The 18754-nt window shown below is 43.3% G+C and overlaps 1 protein-coding gene across 4 annotated transcripts in view; it reads left to right on the top strand.

Annotated features, from left to right (window-relative positions):
- Positions 1–18754, top strand: part of CCDC50 (coiled-coil domain containing 50) — a 42767-nt gene that overhangs the window by 10797 nt on the left and 13216 nt on the right. For all 4 annotated transcript variants that reach the window (XM_071565943.1, XM_071565945.1, XM_071565941.1 and 1 more), the window contains exons 2-5: positions 7134–7196; positions 8513–8642; positions 13203–13293; positions 15923–16040. In XM_071565943.1, the coding sequence (XP_071422044.1) occupies positions 7134–7196; positions 8513–8642; positions 13203–13293; positions 15923–16040 (402 nt within the window). The remainder of the gene's footprint in view (positions 1–7133; positions 7197–8512; positions 8643–13202; positions 13294–15922; positions 16041–18754) is intronic.

Genomic DNA, 18754 nt, shown 5'->3' with positions numbered 1-18754 from the left:
TGTCAGGGGAGGTTTAGGTTGGATATTAGGAAAAATATCTTCAGTAGAGGGGTGGCAACTCATTGGAACAGGCTCCTTAGGGAAGTAGCTGGGTCACCGTCCTTGGAGGTATTCAAAAGAGGTGTAGATGACGCACTGAGGATTATGCTTTAGTGGTGGGCTTGGCAGTGCCAAGTTATAGTTTATGACTTAAAGGTCTTTTTCAACCCAAAGTAATCTATGATTGAAGTGCTAGTACTCAGCATTTTCTTCTGGAAGTCACAGACATAGTCTTTAACATTCTTGACCTATAGATTGTATTTTAATCTTTGAAAGTAAGAAGAGTTGATCTTATTTAGACACATTGCAGATGAAAGTAGGTAGGGTGGAATTATCCAGTGATGAAAAAGATGTCAGTCTTCTCTCTAAAAGTGAAATGATAAATTTTATCAAATTTTGTGACTTGGGCATGCTCTAGAATAACCTTCCGAGGTGCCTTGTGCTATTTTTTCACTATCCTGAGTATCTGTCTTCCTGTTTATACTGAGCAAGCACATCACCTTCTGCTTTGAGGTGTTCATCGGATGCCCTCTGTTTGAGGACAGCTCTATGGTACAGTGTGCAGGCTTCTTTACAGAAGTGAGAGTGCCAAGCTAGCAGCATAGGAGAAGGCATTTAGAGTATGCTATTATTTCTGTTTCAAGTCAGGTTAATAAAATAGAATCAGTGTCTGAGGATTTGATTCCAAATGCCATGCAGTCTTCCTTTTTGAAGTGTTGTTGGGCAGGTGAGAGCTTATTATTGGAGAACAGTGCAGACAAAGCACAAAAATCTCATGGCCTTGACCTCAAGGCATTTAGCTTAGAGCAGAGAGGATAACCTCCTTCCCAAATCCCAAGATGTTCTTAGCTTCCAGGCCAAGACTGATAGTAAAAAAACCATGGTGGTTTGCTGATTTTTTTCTTTTTTTTCTTTTGTGTGTTTGCACTGTTAAGAATTAGTCTGAGACCCCTCATCTGGTTCCCCATGGAGTCATTCAGTCTCCTTTTGCTAACTCACAGCTCCCAGTTACATGTAATGCCGTGGTGCTGTGACAGAGGCAGAAATGGTTCCTTTTCTCAGGCTGCCCAGACCTGCCCTCTGTCTGGGATCTACCTTCTTCCTGCTTGAATTTTCCGATGTCCTTGGCACTGATGGAGCTTGGTGAATAAAGTCCTAGGAATGTCGTCTGTGTAACTGCAGCAGAGGAGACATGTCTTGGCCAGCCTCTGTCAGCACCTCATGTGGTAGCAGGAGCTCAGGTATCTCCTGGTGCAATGGGAGAGGCAGGGCAGAAATGGGAAAGCTAAGGTTGGGCCATATATCTCACAGAGCAGCTTTTACTGGTGCTGGGAAGGAAATGCCCCAGTTGCATGTTTTATCTGGAAGCTGCCCTCAGGGTAGCCCCTCAGCTTCAGCTGGGTGGCTGCTCAGTCATGTTGGCTTTGTTTCAAGGAAACAGTCTGCAGATCTTGGAGGCCTACCTGGCTCAGAGTGGCCTGGCCAGTCCCTACTGGTAAGTGTGTAAGAGGTCCCAGCTTGCCTTCTAATCTGGAGGAATCTTCACAACTCAGCATCCTCCTGCGACTACTGGCTTGCAAAAGACTGCATATGCTGCTTGCCACTGAATTTGTCAGCTCTGTAGGCCCTAAAAGTGATCTTTTTAGTGATGAAACTGTTTTTTTCCTATTACTTTTGTCTTTCCTCTCCTTCCTGATCTTCAGAACAGGATTAAAAAACTGCAGATGCTCTAAAGTAAGCATGAGTCACACCTTATATTTTATTTTGTGAATTATCCAGCGCACAATGCTGATGGGAAAATGTTGGGGGTGGAGGGGGTAGGGAGCAAGAGATGTTTTTTAAGACCCAAAAGGAAATGCTTGGAACATGCATTCTGTGGTCCGTGGGTCATGAACTGGCTGGTGTCCCAGAGCACATTTTATGGGCCACATGAACCAAGGGGACTCTCGGGCCTGGCAGTGGATGTCAAAACATGGTCTAAGAATTCAGGCAGAAGTGAGGGAGGTGTTTTGCTGTGAGCCTTACTTGAGAAGGCAATGGGGTTTAACCTCTTGTTGAGACAGTGCATGTTCCACACTACGCATTCCTGGTTGTTGCCTACTTACTACCTCTTTGTCACACACCTGAGTATCACTAACAACATCTAAGGCTGCCTTTGCTTCTCTATTGTGGTTACCTCACTCTGTTTGAAGCAGTTTGGTGTTAGAAATGCTGAGCTATGGAGCTGAGATAACACTGGAAAAAGATAGTGAGCAGGTGGCAGAATATAAAAAGGACACAGTTATTAAATGAAATTTTGCAAATTCTATACCTGAGAACTTTCTTATCTCTGCCATAAAGGCAGGGCTTGCAGCTGTGCTTGCAAGAGCGTCAGATGCGCTCATGCACGGAAAGGCTTATTTTCGGAGTGAGCTGCCAGAGGAGACCTGTGCTTGGAGCTTGCAGAAAGGCTCTTGAGGATCCAGCAAGCGAGCTCCCTCTTCCATGCCACATCATGAATTTTGGATCCCACCACTGTTGCGAAGGTTTATTCTTCTGTCTTCATTCTCCCTTGCTGGCACCTCTGCTGGCTGTAGCAACAGCTGGGATTCCTGGACTGGCATTTCTTTTATTGACAGATGTGGCTGAAGCAGGTATTCCAGGTCTGCTCCCTGACGCACCAAGGCAGATTGGCTTAATCAAACTATGGTAAACCTGTTGTGAATGTTTCCTGCTTCACTGGACATGCCACTTGTAGCTGCTCTGATTGCACCCCTGCTGCTTGCTTGACTGCCTCATGGCTTCCAGCCAGAGCCCTGAGTGGCAAGTGAAGTTGATTTGCAACAGCGAAAGTAACTTTATAACCTACCTTCCGTTTTTTAGGCATACAGTAGGGAGTAATGAAATAGATTTCTTTCCTCAAATGTAAAGCTTCTTGGAAAGGAGTAATTGTGTCTGTTGTGTTTGGGGCCATCCAATTTCTGAGCACAAACCCAGTGCACATAATGCCTAGTAATGAGTGTGCTGGAGCCATTCTGAGACTGGGCAGGGGTTGAGGAGTAGTGGTGATGAAACTTCATTTCAGACCATGCCTGGCTGGTCCACATTTCCAGTTATTTAATAGTTGCCTCATTGTTGGATATGCATCTTCAAGGACAGGAGGGTTGGTTTCCTTGGCCTCACTTGCAGCTGCTGTCATGCTTGACTCTGTGCCATGGGTGCTGGGTCTATTCTTGAGTGCTCTGCACTGCCATCACCCCCAGATTTGCTAGGGAGTTGCAGGTGTCCCCATCTCTTGCCACTTGGCTGTTTGACAGTGCTTCGTTGTGTTTGTAATAGGATGTTCTCATCTTCCTTTACATGTTGTTCTCAGGCTAATGGGACTTGGGAATAATGTGCTCAGATGAGTTTGTAGTCAGCTAGCCTGGCCAAGTTTCTGACAGTGACGAAAGGTCTTCTTGTGCTGTCTGCCCTGCCAGCAGCTACAGCAGCACAAAGAGAGGGCTGTGTGCTCAACCCGTCCATTTGGGTTTGTAAGAGCAGCTTGACAGGAGTGTGTGTGCAGCCAAATGGCTTCTTCAGCAGTGCATAAATAAATGAAAATGTGTGAGCAAACCCAAGGCTTGCTGCTACCCTACCAGTGTGCTCCTTGCTGTGCCCTCTGTGAAATGGAGGCACTGGGGAGCCCAGACACTTGGGAGCTTCCAGTGTGCATATCATTGGTAACTGTCAAATTTCCCTCTCCCTGTACTGGATCTTGATGGGTTAATATCACTGCTTTTAGACCCAGTCCCTGTATTAATGTCTAAGCCCTGCTACTTGGGGGCTCATCCCAGTGCATTGTCCCCTACTTGTTATGTTACTGGATGTGGAGACCAGACAGGTGGTGTCTGGGCACGGCCTCAGGTCTGGGTGCTGCGTGGCCATGTTGGAGTTGGCACTGGATCTGAGCTTGGTGCCTTTGGTTTCCGGAGCTGGGGATTGCACCAGGTAAGGTGGTACCTGGGCCTGTGTGTACTTCATGGCCCAGGCACTGAGCTCCAAAACAACCTGAAAAGGAACCTTGGTCCCTGCTTTATGTCTGTAGACATCCAGCAACTTTCAGCTGTAGTCTGTAAGAATTCAGTATCTGCGGAGTTTATTTTGCTTGTTTGGAGAACCATGGATTACTTCCAGTAGATCTTTGGAGGATCAGCTACAAGGAGCAGGCCCATCTATGCAACACAACAATATATGGACTTGACCCTTTTATTTTGAGTCCATGCTTTCTTTAGGAATTTTATAGTGGCCCATCAATCCAATAAGATTCTACAATCATTGCTGTATTGTAGGAATAAAGCTTAGCAGAGGATATCGGACTTTCCTGGGGTTGTACAAGACTGTCAAAAGATAAGCAGCAGTGTCCTACCACAGCCCTCTCACCTTCTCAACAAGCATCATCTGTCAACATGGTTTTTCCCAAACAAATAGAGAAGTATATCTGGGTGTGGGTAGAATGGAGTAAAAGAAAGGCCTAACATCCTCATATGCATGTGTGCCTCTGTGGGGAGGATGGAGCAAAAGTCTGCCAGCACCATCAGCAGCGTGAATGACAAGACAGAGCTCTCCAATGCCACAGGGATCAGGGCAAAGTATGAACCTGGGCAGAAATTAGTTGAGAAGGGCTGGAATGCAGTCTTATAAGCATTTCTTACAGCAGTGATCTTCATACAAAAAAAAAAGTGTAGCTCTGAAATTATCATACTTGCTCCTGTGCTGCCTGCCTTGTCTTGCTAGTACAGCTGTTCAGGCAGCTGTGCAGTGGATTTTGTCAGAGACCTATTGCAGTTAAAAATAACACTTCCCTCCCTTTCTCTCTTGGTGTGTTTTTTTTGTCTAATGGTCAAGAGCAAATGCTGCTTCCTGAATACATAATGGTAATAGCACAGCCCTAGATTTGGGTGGACTGTAGCTCTCTGTTGAGGTGTCTGCTCAGCTCCCAATTAATAGTAGGGCTCAAACCTCTAATGTGGATATCCCCTTCCAGCAGGCCAGATGCTACTTGTAAGCAGAAGTTGGTTGTTCCTCAATCATTCTAGAAAGCTGAAGTAGTATTAGGGACCACGGAAATCAAGTCTTTGTGGCCAAGATTCCCTTGCCCTATCCCATAACAATGTGTTTATGACTGCCAAGCACCTTGGGTTTGTCGCCTGTGAATAGCACTGCTGCCTGAAACTCAGCTATGGCTTTTTCAGATCTGTGGCTGAAGGCAGTGTTTCTTTCTTTGTACGCAAATGACCACTTGGAAGCATTTTAGTGCTATTTAGTGTTTCATATAGTCTTTTCTAATCTAAAAAAGTTGCAATTAAAAAAAAAGACAAAAACAAAACCTTAATTACACAATCCTGAAATGAGCGCATGCTTACATTGAGCCAGTTCAGGATCATGTAACCGTAATCCCTGTCCTCATCTCCACCCTGCCGCTTGTCACTGTCCTTCCCTGAAGTGCTGCTCTGGCTGTTAGGAGCTTTTGTCATCTTTAAAACACCCTCCAATAAATAAGGACTCAACCAAAACTTCTTTTGAATATGATAAGATATTCATCTGACCTCTTAGTACACACAACTTCATGATATTTTGTGGAAAAACCTGGTGCAGAGGCATGTCTTGATGTTACTCTAGCGGAATTGTGTGTCTGTGAGAAGAGGGAAGGCTTGTGGCTCAGGAAAACATGGCTACCCTTTTCATTTCCTTGTTTTTTCCACCCTTCACAGTGATGGAAATATTTTATCTTTTCTGACTCTGAACCCTTTCTTAAACAGAATCCTCGTAAATTCCCCTTGTACTTTTGATACATTCTGGGGGTTTTGGAGTTATTTTTGTTTTATCTTCTAGGCTGTGCCTGTACTCTGCTAAGGAGAAATCTTGGTCTTTCCCAGAGGTTTTGCCCGTGGAGTGCAGCAGCAGGGGTTTGAATTTCCCACTGCAGCTTCAGAAGCACCTTGTAGTTCTCTGCTTTGTGACTCTGTGTTTCAAGTGGGAGATATTCCCCTCTCAGGTCCTGTTAGGCTTCTTAGCTTGTCATATTGCGAGAAAAATAAGTGTCAGACCTCTCCAGTATAAATTTTTCAGTGCCACTGTCTTAAACTCCCCTTGAAGCAGGCAGAAATAATGTGTGAAATGGGGACCCATCCTGCAGACTGGGAGCACAGATTGTCCTTAGTTCACGGAGAAGCTGCTGTGTACCTACCTCCAACAGGGTGAACCAGATGCTGTGTGTCTGTCCCTGTCCCAGTATGTATGTGACTTGTGTTTTATTGTCCCACTGCCTGTCACAAGTTAAAAATATACACTGGTGTTTTTCTTCAGTGTGGGCAGAGCATTTCTTTGAAAGTTCAAGTGCGAAAGTGATAGGCATTGGCAAAAATCTGCTTCTTTCAGACTGGTGCTAAGGGTAGTTTGTCCTTTTCCAGTTTTGTTTCTCTAGGTCATTTTCAGCATCTTTTTAAGAAGCTGTACTCCTTGCCCATAACACTGTGGTTGAACCCATCTCTGGGTTCTAGGTACAAATCCAGCATCCACACTTAAAAAGTCAATGAAACTCACAAGAAACAACTATAAAATTATGCCTGAACTGTTAGAAATGCCTTGCACGGAGAGCTATGGAGCTCAGTCTGCCCAATGCCAGGGGGGTAGCAATGCGCCTTGTGACCTTTGTGCGCTGAAAATACTCTTCTCTGACCCTTTAATCTGCCAAAGAAAGTCACAGTAAGCACAAACACTTGCCCTTGGTTTTAGTTGAATGCAGTCAGTATGGGCTTTGGTATAAATTTGAATGGAATACACGTTTGTAGACAAGGTCTGATCCATGGTGGTGGTATGGGTAGTTCTGTCCTTGAAGTGGAGGGGAGAGTGGAGAGGGCTTTTAATACCAACGGAGACAAAGAAATAAGTGTGTGCTAAACTAGACGTGAATGCAGGAGAGGGTCAAAACACAAGTCCAGACCTTGGCTGGTAGAAAGTGTGTCAGAAGTCTGTATGTATTTATGTTCCCCTAACTTCTATAGCTCTTTTGATGCTTTCTTTGATATTTTTTTTACTGATTCTAATTCTCTTTAATTTGTTTCCCCGTTTAGTGTGTCGAGACTTTGCTATTCTGGAAGATCATACCTTGGCCCATAATTTACAGGAACAAGAGAGTAAGTAGCAATGATGTTTAGAACAAACTGAAGCAAACTCGTCCTTGCAGATACCTGGCATTATTTGATTTTGCTAAGTGCTTCCTGCATATATTTAATGTTTATTCTTTATACTGAAATACAGTTTATTATTGCTGTCTTCACTATCCTGTAACACTACACTGCCTTCTGCTTCAGCTCACATTGTACCCTAGAGATAGTTGCATTTCATGTTTCAGTTTTGTGCTCTCCTTTAGAGTTGAGATTGTTTATGCCAGTTATGATAAAATTGCATGTAGGAGTGCACTTGAGGTTTTGTTGCTGTGCAAGGTTTTTAGAAATGACTAGCAAATCTGAAAGCTTCAAGTTTTATAGGCTGACCTGAAGTACAACCAGAAGAGGTCTGTTTGTTTACTTATTTCAGAATTGCCAGTGTTTGCCTTTTGAAAGGAGGCTTCCTTTTCAGACATTTTGAGGTAGGGCAGCTGTACCCTAGAAGGGTTTAAAAAGGAATAAAAAAGTACAGGAACTTCAAAGTGACTGGTCCTTTTTTTTTTAAAGATTTTTTTTATATGCTTATCTATTACTTTGAGTTTTTTTACATTGTGGTTTCAGATGTGGTGGTCTCTCTAATCAGCTTCTCACCAACTTGGTATCTACCAGTACTGGGTGCTAATGCCATTTCAGCTGCTCCACAAAGGATGAAGCTGCTTGTGCCCTTGGTGCTGGAACCTGAGACCACTGAATTACAGATGACTCTCTGCTGCAGCTCACGTAGCCATTTTTTCTTGCAGGCAATATCCATGTATGGTAAAGGACTCACTGTAGTACTCAGTTGCCCTGTTGCTAAATATAAAGGTAGTGACTTTTGGAACCGACTGTGCTGGGAGTGAGAGGAGTTTTCTTCTCTAGAGGTTCTTGAGAAAAATTAGGGAAGCATCCATCAGAAGTGCCTTAGGTTCAGCTCATCCTCACTGGCCTCTGGTGGTCCCTTCCAGACCCACTTCATTCACTTAGGGTGATTTCCCATGGTCAGAAAATGAAAATTCAAAGCCTAAAAACATTCTCTATAAACCTGTATGTGTTAAGATATGCAGATCTTGTTTTGGTAACAGAGACATGTATACAGCCCCCTCAGTGCTAAAACAAGTCAGTCTCAAGCTGTTAGTGTAATTTCAGTTCAGGACTTTCCCACCTTTAGTGATACTGCTTGGTGTTCCCCTGCCAAGATCTGTCTTCCTCTCTGGCCTGGAATCTCCCTCCCACTTGGTTTATCTTGTTCATATAGTGAAGTTGTGGAGCCTGGTTTGAAGGTTCTTGTCTGTGTTTATTTCCAGTTGAACATCACTTGGCCACAAATGTTCAGCGTAATCGTCTGGTGCAACATGACTTGCAGATGGCCAAGCAACTGCAAGAAGAAGAGGATATGAAAGCACGTGCTCAAATCAAGAAACACCAGAAAGACCTGTGAGTTTGTGATGGAGCTGTTGAAATGGCAATGCTAGTCCCATTTGGTCAAAGCACTGAAATCAGCTGCTTTGATTTGAGGGTACATGGGGTCCAGGTTCATCAGCCTTTTGCTGTCCATTGCTGTAAAAGTATTGATACTAGGCTCTGGCACAGAGTAATGAGAAGTGTGGGAGTAGGTGGTTCTAGGACCCATCCTGGCTTACATTCTATTGCCTGTCCATGAGAAGGGGCCTTTGCATTGTACTTCTTGTTGGCAAAATGGAGTAAATTGGCCACTTTTGTGGACCTTGTGCCTGACTAATGTCTGAGAATGAAGGAATTGTGCCACAGAAATACACAGTGTTACAGTAAATTCTCTTTCATGTGGAAATTGGAGATTATTGGCATGTTTGTACTGTGCCTGAGGAGCGCTTTTGAGGAGCTGGGTACGATGCTCTTTGGTGTCCTGCTGCACTGAAAGCTGAAAGTCCATCCTTGTGCTTGCAGATGTTCATTGTGAAGTGCCCTGGGAAGGGGAACTGCTGCCCCACGGTCACTTGGTGGGGATGGGTGTTGGGGACAGGCCTTCTCTTGCAGTCCCTCATTTCTGCAGCAGCTGTGAGAGGGTGTTTAATGAGTGATCCAGTTGGCTCTGCAGGTTTGCTTAGTGCCCACACACCACATCTAACCCTGTGGCCTGTGGTTTGGCTTTCTTTATGCCATGGCTCTCAGATGTGAAACTGATGTAGAAATGAAACATGGCAGTGCAGGGCAAAACAAACTGTTCTTTCCAATCCAGAGTGGATTTGCAATGCATGAGATGTAACAAATGATTTGTGTGACAGGGCTCAGCCAGATCCTACTGGTAAGAGGTAGCAGGATGGGAGTCCCTGCAAATGCAGGGTCTGCAAGTCAGGATGCATCTCTCTCCCAGCGGCTGTGCTGCCCCCCAGCTTGTGTTGTGCTCTGGGATACCACCCACCAGGTACAGTTGGTGGTGGATCACAAAGCCTGGGTGGCTCATCTGGCAGGGACAGCTATGAAGCAGAAGAGCTCTGTGTTGCAGATGTGCGAGGTGCAGGACTGCCTTCAAAGCAGTGGCTCATAAAAGCTTTGAAGCTGGGGCGTGACAGATCAGCCACTGTTTTCAATGTTCACAGGACACTGAGGCAGCTCTCAAGTCTGTGGTTTCTGTCAATAGTTTTGTCTTTATAACCAATTAGAGATGTGAGAGTGCAAATCACAACAAAGAAAATAAATTTGTGTGGCAGAGGTGATTCCTCTTTGTTACTTACTGGGAGCACAAATGCTTTTTTGTTGTAGGACTCTGTAAATGGGATTTACGAACTTTTTGAGTAAAGGCACAGACAGAATTGCTAATGCAAAATACAGCGTCAGCAGCAATTCAGCCCCTGAAAGCATGAGCCCTTCTGCAAGAATAGTAAAAGAAGTTGGAGGCATCCTTTTATAATGGATCTTTTTTTTTCCTTAATCATTTGTACGTTCCCACTCCTGCTTGTTCAAGAGTAGCATGTTCTGTCAATAGAATAATCTTTGCTGTTGTTGCCTTCTGTATTGTGCAGGTCAGGTTGATACTGCAAAGTGATAGGAGGAGTAAGGGAGAAGAACTAGGTGGTCTTGATAAACAGGAAACATAAAAAAGCTTTTCAAATTTATGGGCTTTCTTCTGCCTTTCAAATCCTCAACTCTCTCAGAAAGACTTTGTGAAGATAAATTAGAGAATAGAAATAACTTTTTTCTTTTTAAGAATGCAGGGAAGCATCCGAGTAGTAACCCTTATTTTCATGATTCTTTAAAAGCATCTCTCACATCTAGCTGAGCAGCCTGCATACTGCTAAGCATAGTAGCAAGATGACTAAAAATAGCGTGAAAATGTCTTTTCCCTGTTTTGCTCCCAGTGCTGTAATGATTCTCTTGTATTAATGTAAGATAATTCATTTGAACAGTTCCCTTAAAAATTTCCTTGTTTTGTTTGGTTTTTTTGCTTCATCTGGCAACAACTAGTAGCTACAATCAGTGTGGATGGGAGGGACCTTTCTGATCACATGATTCTGTTGTTTTTCTCCTTTTTACAAACTGATGTAGAATTTTCCCAACACTTTTAACACTCCTGGCAGCCCAGGAAAGAAGGACACATAGGTGGGATGTTCAGGAGTGGTAATGTTTACATTGTTCTAGCTGATTTCTGGGGTGTGATGGGCACTTGAACTTGCACGAAAGAAACTCAAGGACAAGAAGAAGCTGTCAAAGTTGTTTAACCTATTTTCTTATTCTCACTCAAGTTAAAACACTACCTTATGTTGATTAACTAATCGAGTTTCAGTATTTCATTACTGTTGAACAGTAAACCCCAAAATTTAATCCTCTGTTGCTGTTCAGTTCTTAGAAATTGATACAGTGTGTTCCAAGATGTGTGTCATGAGGAACAGGAAAATGCTTTTGCGTTTGCATTACTTCTACTGTTCTTTGCTGCGAATGGAGAGGCAATGACCTTGTTGCCTTGGCTCTGAAAGATGATTAACTATTTTCTCTGTCCTGTTTGTCTGTAATAAGGTGTATTTTAAACATCTAGCAGGTCAGTCTGTGCTGATGAACTTGGCACTTTAGCTCTGCTCACAGGTGCCAGGGGAACTGGAGACATGCAATGCCTTGATGTGTCTGACCTTTCTAACTTAGTTTCTTCCTGGATTCATGTCCTCAGAGACTGTGGTCATAAGGAATCCACTGTCAGACCCACTGGCAGCCTAGGATTTGCTTATTCAGCTATTGTTTTGCTGGGGGCTGTGGTTTTCTGCTTGTGCCAGGTTCGCCAAGGTCCCTTTTTATAAGGCAGGTTCAAGAACCAGAATTGCTGCTATGTGAACTCTTGTGCCTTTGAACAGGTCTCTCCCACGAGTCAAATAAAACACATGCAGTCTCACACAAAAAATACCAGGTTTCATTACCTGGATGAAAGAAACTGATGTAATAAGATGTTTGATCCATTGATAACTCCAGCCTGATTGCAGGTCTGCTTTCAAGGAGCAGTGGACAGAAATGAAAAAGCTTCTTTTCCCTCCTATTGCATGTACCTTTTTGTTCTTTATGACAGATGAGTTATTTATTGGTGACATTTATTGTCTAAAGCCTCTTGTTGCAATGTCCTTCCTCCCCACCCTATGGCACATATCCACTCTTTTCAGCTTCATTCTTCACTTTCAGTAAAAGAAGGCTCTGTGGTGCCACTGACTGCTCCAGCCATGCCAACATTTCTTGATTTCCAGCTGTGCCAACATTTCTTGATTTTACAACCTAAAGTGCTTGTTTGCACTTAAAACTATTTCAACTTCCTCTGCTCATATTCTAGACTATCTTCCAGTCCTTTACCTCCAAGTTTACTAGGTCATTTCTGCCCAGATCCTTGTTCAATCCTAGAACTACTTGCTCCATCCCACACAGCACAATTTTGACACAGGTTAACCTGCTTCTCTTGAATTATTACTTGCCTTCCATAATATGCTCTTGATAGTCTTCCCATCACCTGTCTGATTATTGTCAGTGTATTCTTCAAAAGATTGTATGCTAATAAAGCAGGGTCTGCCTGTTGCTGTTCCCATTCTTGGCTCCTTCAATGCATTGCCTTTCAGCAGTTGCAATTGCAGGGATTGATTTTTCAGACCTGTTTAGAACTAGTCGTTAGCTCAGTTTCAACAGTGCTGAAGCAGACAGCTTTTAATCTTTCTTCTCAAATCCCACAGCCCTTTTCTGAGTTGCCCTAAGGAATCCTTGGCTGTTGTTCCAGCTGGTTTGCTGGACATCAGAGCACATGGCTGAGTATGGTACTGTGTTCTTGCAGATGCCTTCTGTATGATGCCCCTGAAATACAGCTTTCTGGATGTGTCTGCACAGCTGGAACACTCCTCTCTGAGTTACTCTGGTATCTCTCTCCAGTTAATGCAATCTTGTATTCCCGCATCCGCACTGGCACTGTGGCGATGGCTCCCTCCCCCCTCTTTTTGACGCATGTCAATCCCTTGCCTCTTGGCACTGGTTCCGCTTTTGTGTCTCATCCCACCTCAGCTGCATTTCTCATTCATTACTAAACTGCCACTTCCAGCCTCCACTCAGCCTATGTACTGCATTCCTGCACTTTCTTCTTCTTGACTTTCACATGAAAACCACTTCCCACTACCTGCATTAACTGTACCCCTGAACCCCTCCTTTGATACCACATGTACAAAAACTCAGCAGAATTAAGCTGTTTGCAGACTCCTAAGTGCTACCTTGGCCTGCCCTGTTTTGTGATACCTACCTCCTTTCTTAGCAAATTCCCAGTGAATCTATTTTCTTTTACTTTATCCTCTGTGAATCTTTTGGGAAGTGTTTTCTAAATTTGGCCAGCAGGAAGTACAGGGAGTCCTGGTCCCTGGTGAGGATTCATAAGCTCTGCACTAAAACTGAGTTATAATTCTTTTGTGTAAATCAGGAGGATTTTTTTTTTAGCTTTTATCCCTTTCTGCAGGCTGACTGATGCTTGTGGATTCAGCTGCCTTTAATCCTTGTCTCCTTACCTTCTAGGGAACGACAGGACTGCGAGATTGCTCAGGAGATCCAAGTGAAGCTCGCGTTTGAAGCAGAGGAACGCCGCAGGCAAGAGGAAAAAGACGAGGTAACCTTTAAAGCTGCAGGGATGGCAGGGCTATTTGTAGCAGCCCTCTCAGGGCAAGCATTTCTTGGCCAGTAGCCACAGGAGTTGGCTTGCATGGTGGCAGTCCTTGTCATCACAAATCTCTATATGCACAAAGATTCTTTAAGAGACTCCTGTTATAGGAATAAGATACAGATAAAATACAGTCAAGAGTCGCAAGAGTTGTTGATGACAATGGCTTTGCTAATGAAGAGGGCAAGTAATAAGTAGGTCTTGTTGAGGCGTTCATTGCCCTGGTGTGGAAAGTTGTAGTTGTTTATGCACTGTGAGACCTGCTTGCTTTCCCAAATGTATGAAGATAGGTACTACTTTCAGGAGGATCCTGGGTCATGATTTCTTTGTCTTTGTTGCAAAGATTCAGCAGAACTCTCAGCCCAGCTGTCCATTTCTGGCTTCTCAGTTCTTCAGTTTGGTCTTTCACAGCCTGAGCACTCAGTTGCAGTTTTTTGATAGCAGATTCCATTTGTGATTTCAGAATATTTCTCTGCTGCTGTTTCTTGTGGACAGTGTGATTTGTCCACAGCATTCAAAAGATCTGGCTTGTTGATCATTTTATTGGGTTAGCCTGTCAGATTGGGTTTTCAGGAAACTCACAGAGCAGAGGAACACCTGTGTGAGCCTGGAGTGTGCCCCCCTTTTTGATTACAGATGGTTTTCTGAGAAGTCGTGAGTAGTCTCAAGATGCTCAAGAGGCACCTGGTGGCATTTTCTGTGTAGGAAGAGCTTGGAAACACAGGGTTGTGTTTCCTGGAAGAGCCTGAAATAAGAATCTGTCCTTACCTGACTGATGCATCAGTTTGCTTGTGCAAGGCTTAATTTTATTCTTGTACCATTAATTCCAAGCCAGTACTGAAAGACCGCACAGGCAGATGTGGAAGAGCTTGATTTCCAAGAGGAAGTCAATGATAACAGGGTGGGAGGAACGCTTTGGACAAAGGATTTGTGCTATAAAGGTGGAAATCTGTGTTATTTTTATCATGAAGGTGAAGGATTTACAAAACTAATATTGGCTTGGGTAATTGTACCTTTCCTTCTTGCTTTATGTAGTGAACTGCAGGGGTGTCAGTGGTCTGACAACAAGTCCTTGCAACTTGTCAAACCAGCATGCTGACCATCTTGTGCTGTTGGGAGCAATCTTCAGATGACTGTGGCTTAAAGCTTTGAGAAGTCATAAACTTTCTTTCTTTTCCTGCTGGTGCAAGGGAAGTTCCCAAGTGTGGCATAAAATCTAACTATGGGCTGAGACAGATCTGGTCTGGACTGTGGAGTTTTCAAATGAAGCTCTAATCCTGACTGCTTACGAATCCCTTTTGTAAGAAGTGGTTCATGTGGATTTGCAAGTCCTGAGCTGTCTCAGTCCTGGAGATAATGTGCTTAAGCTTATATATTTATAGATATACTGTACTTGCTAGAAGAGGTTAACCTTGTCAGGAGAAAGAGATTTTGTTTTGGTTTGGTTTTTTGTTTGTTGTTTTTTTCTTTCTTCCAAAGAGCCTGTGGCATCTCCAGGTTGTCCACAAAGCTGGTTGTGGAGCAGATCCTAGTTGAATCCTGAAATAATAGTTTGTACTTAAACAGACATTCAGTGTCCTCCAGTGCTGACTTTGCTCTGGAGGGTGTTGACTCTTAGTTTGCATTTCAGTGATGCCTTTCCTGCCTGCAATGACCATTTTATATGCATGACTCTGTAAAGGTCCTGAGGATTAGGAAGGCTTAAATGAATAGCATCCAAAGGGCCAGCATGCCCTGCTGGCATCTGCCAGCTTTGCTTCCTGGCTTCATAATTGCTCCGCTGATTCACAAGCTTCTGGGACTCAGATGAGCAAACCTCAGGGAGCTGTTTGTGCTTCCTAGGCCTTGTTGATCCATTAGTCATCTCAAAGGAAAACCAATTAGGAAAATTGAGTGCTTGTCTCTTTGGTGTATCTACCAAAACTGTGACAGAAGACAAACGGCTGCAGTCCAGTCTGAGCTCTTGCCTAGTGCCTGATTCGCTCTTCTTAATGTCCCTTCGATTTTCTTTTTCTTCAGTCTCTGTCTGTCAAACTGATGCATTTCCCTGCCTGATATCCTACAGTCCCTGCAAATTACAGCCAATGTGAAGCAAGTTCATGACTTGCTTTGGGAAGTCCTTCCAGTAAGAAGTGCCTTCAGCTGGAGACAGCCTTAGCCTCTGTGTTTTTTCTTTCCCTGACAGAGACAGAGTGCAGGGAACAGATTCAGCCTGCTCCTATAAGTGAGTGTGCACTTCTTTACCTTCCAAATCCTTGTTGAAAGCCTAAGGTTGCACACATAGTCCCTTCTGCCCTGCTTTGGCCACTAGGGCTTTGCAGGCTTGTCTGCAGGAGGAACATGGGGTTGGAATCTGAGGTGGGCCTGGATGAGGTTGAATACTGGTTGCTGAGATGGTCCCTTGTGTCATCCACTAAACTGAAGGCCCCGTCCCACCCAAGGGTTGAATTTGAATTGTGGTCATTGACTGGAAAATTAAACTATCAGGATTTTAATAATTGAATAAAGAATTTGAATAGAAGAATCTGGAGATACTTTTTAGTGGTGATTTTATGTCTGTTTTCTTCCATCTCTGCAGGACATTGCCCGTCTCCTACAACAGAAAGAACTGCAGGAAGAAAAAAAGCGCAAGAAGCACTACCCAGAGTCCCAGGGACACACAGCCTATGAGGAGAGCTATTATGCAGAAAACGGAGGTACATGTCTGCTAGATAAAAGATCATGGCAATATAGGTGAACCTGGTGATCTGGCAACTCCATCTAGGAACTTTACCTTATCCTGCAGTCCTGTATTCAGCACTGTAGCATTACATCAGTTCCCAGGGAGACTTCATTCTATATTTAGGAAATACTTAAGAAAAAAAGCAGAGAAGACAATTTTGTAGTTTTTCTTGTACTGGAAGATGGCCTAGAGGACAGGGATAGGATGTGTGGTGTGTGTATGTGCAAGTACAGCCATGCATGCATGTTTAAAAGGGCTTGTGGACAAAGACAGTGGCTGCTAATCCACAGTTACTGCTGTGCAACACCCAGTGTGTGTGGGAGAAATGTTGATGCAATTCCACTCTTGCATTTGAAAAGAAACAGTTCAGTGTGCTCATTTGTGATGCTGGCACAGCTACATAAAGGAATAAATCCTGTTTCATGGAACTGTGTTTCAAAAATAACTCCTTGCAGGTATGTATCCAAGAAGTAAAATTAGCACAACTGCTTTGAATGACTTACTGAAGAACAAGGTCATCTCCACAGAATGTCTCTGCTGTGATTATCATCTGGGACTGTACATTGTGGAAATTATACAATCCACAATGCTGTATTGCTTTCTCTTGGTCAGCTTTCGTGATTGAATACAGACCCTCTTTAAACTGAGAGGAGAGAATCAGGGTGTGTTTAATTATGGAGCAATCTGGGGATGGCTTTGCTGTGCACTGGTGGTGGTTCCTGTCTTCTTCCTTCAAAAATGTGGTGGGGAAGATGGGTTGCTTTTGATTAACAGATTGTGAAGATGAAGATCAAACCTCTTATTTCTTGTTTTAAGATCAATGCCATTGGCAGTTTTCCAGTCTTGCATTTGAACTTACACAATGTATTTTAGTTTCAATTTGGAAGAAGTTCAGAGATAGTCAAGAAAATACAGAGCACAAAGTGCAAAGCAGTAACAAAGTGGAAACCATGACCACAAGTCCTGCTACATGTACAGAGTTGGGGAAAATTAATTTTGGAGTTCTTACATCCAACCTACACTTCAGGTTTTCAGAATTAAGTGGGACAAGTATCTGAAAAAATAAAATACAGGTAACAGGGTTGCCATGAAGGTAGGACAGGATGGAATTCTATAACAAAGCTGCTGACAAAAATTTATCCATGTTTAGGAGTAACATGGATTAGGACTATTGCTCCAAAGCAATCTGAGCTCTTTAAAAGTGGAAAAATAAACATGAAAAAATGCAGAGTTCCTCCCAGAGATGCCTGTGCCATGAAAAACATTTTTGTATTCGTTCAGTCACTTGCTGCTTGAGAGAGTCACACCAGGATCTAAAGAGTGTTTCCACAGGCCCTGTGGAAGGTGTTGCAGGAACCAGCACCTGCTGGTGAGTTAATCGTCTTGAGATGCCCCAAAAACAAGTCTTTGGCTTGGGTTGTCTGTCGTAGTTGTGTTACCTGCAGCAATCTTTTCCCTGTGTAGCCACGCTTCGTTCTTTTGTGTTCTGCTCTCTGCTGCTCTGTTTATTGAGCTTTCCTTAATGCCAAAATTCAATTAATTCTAAGACCCTTGTTAGTATTGTTCAAAAACTGACTCTCACCTTCAGGCTCTGGTCTCTGTTGTTCAGTAAGTCAAATTGTTTTCTTGGGTATTTGTTTTCTGTAAATCATATGTATGATCTAAGACTGCACAGAAAAAAAAAGACCAATTAAAGACCAGCCACAGCAGTTCCTGTTACAGTTCTTGGACTTCTAAAAATACACCTGTTCTGGATAAAAGTCAGATTTTTTTTCAAGGTGGATTTAGTGTAGGCTGTGTTTTTGATGGCTCTGAAGAAGTTTTTTCTGAGCAGAATGACTTGAAGTTTTGTTGTGGGATTTGTTTTTCTCACCCTGAAATCTAGATGGATTGCAAGGGAGGCAGAGCTATATATTAAAACAGAATGTAGTTCAGGTGCAATGAAATCTATTTTAAATATTTTGGATACTATAAAAGAAACCTCTTGGTAGTTGAGGAGGAAAGTCTGCTGCTGCTGGTTTGTGGGTTTTTTTGGAGAGAGGGGATTGTCTTTAGTTCTGTTTCAAATCAGACTCTGCTTCAAGGCCTTTTTTCATTTTGAAATGTTGCTGTAGAGAGATAATAGTTCACTCAGTGCAATGATTTTTTTCCTAGCAAATTGGTTGATTGGAAAATGAATCAGTTAGTAGATTGGAAAGAGGCAAACTGCTGCATCCTCCTAGCTGTTTCAAGTTTGACTCAAACTAAGAGCAAAGAAAATTTCTTACTTGTTTTCTGGAAAGCTCAGAGGAAACAACCCCTCCAAACTGCCAAGTAAGCAGCTTTTCTAGCTAGATTGCTGAGGTCAGGAGCTTTGGTTTTGTAAGGTCTTACTCTGCCCTTAAATTTCCATAACCCTCTCTGTATTCAGAGCTGAAACTTATTTAGGCAATATATAGATATAGGACCTGAAACTTCTGAGTCTGCAAGAGATACATGACAGTCTGTGGTGGAAGATGTTTGGATGCTGTAGCTCTTCATCATCCTATTCTTGCTTTTAAAGAAACGAAAGTACTATCTCTTGTCTCTTCCTTTTCTATGTAGGTATTCCCCCCATTAGGTGAGACTAATGAAAAACCTTGTGCCTGAAGCCAGGGCAAGGCACCAGTGCTTATACATGATCCAACCTGATGCCTCTGCTTGGTCTCT

This window comes from Pithys albifrons, chromosome 11 (assembly GCF_047495875.1).
Source record: "Pithys albifrons albifrons isolate INPA30051 chromosome 11, PitAlb_v1, whole genome shotgun sequence".
NCBI lineage: Eukaryota > Metazoa > Chordata > Aves > Passeriformes > Thamnophilidae > Pithys > Pithys albifrons.
The sequence above is the reverse complement of the archived record's forward strand: the minus strand, read 5'-3'. Positions and strand labels throughout refer to the sequence as shown.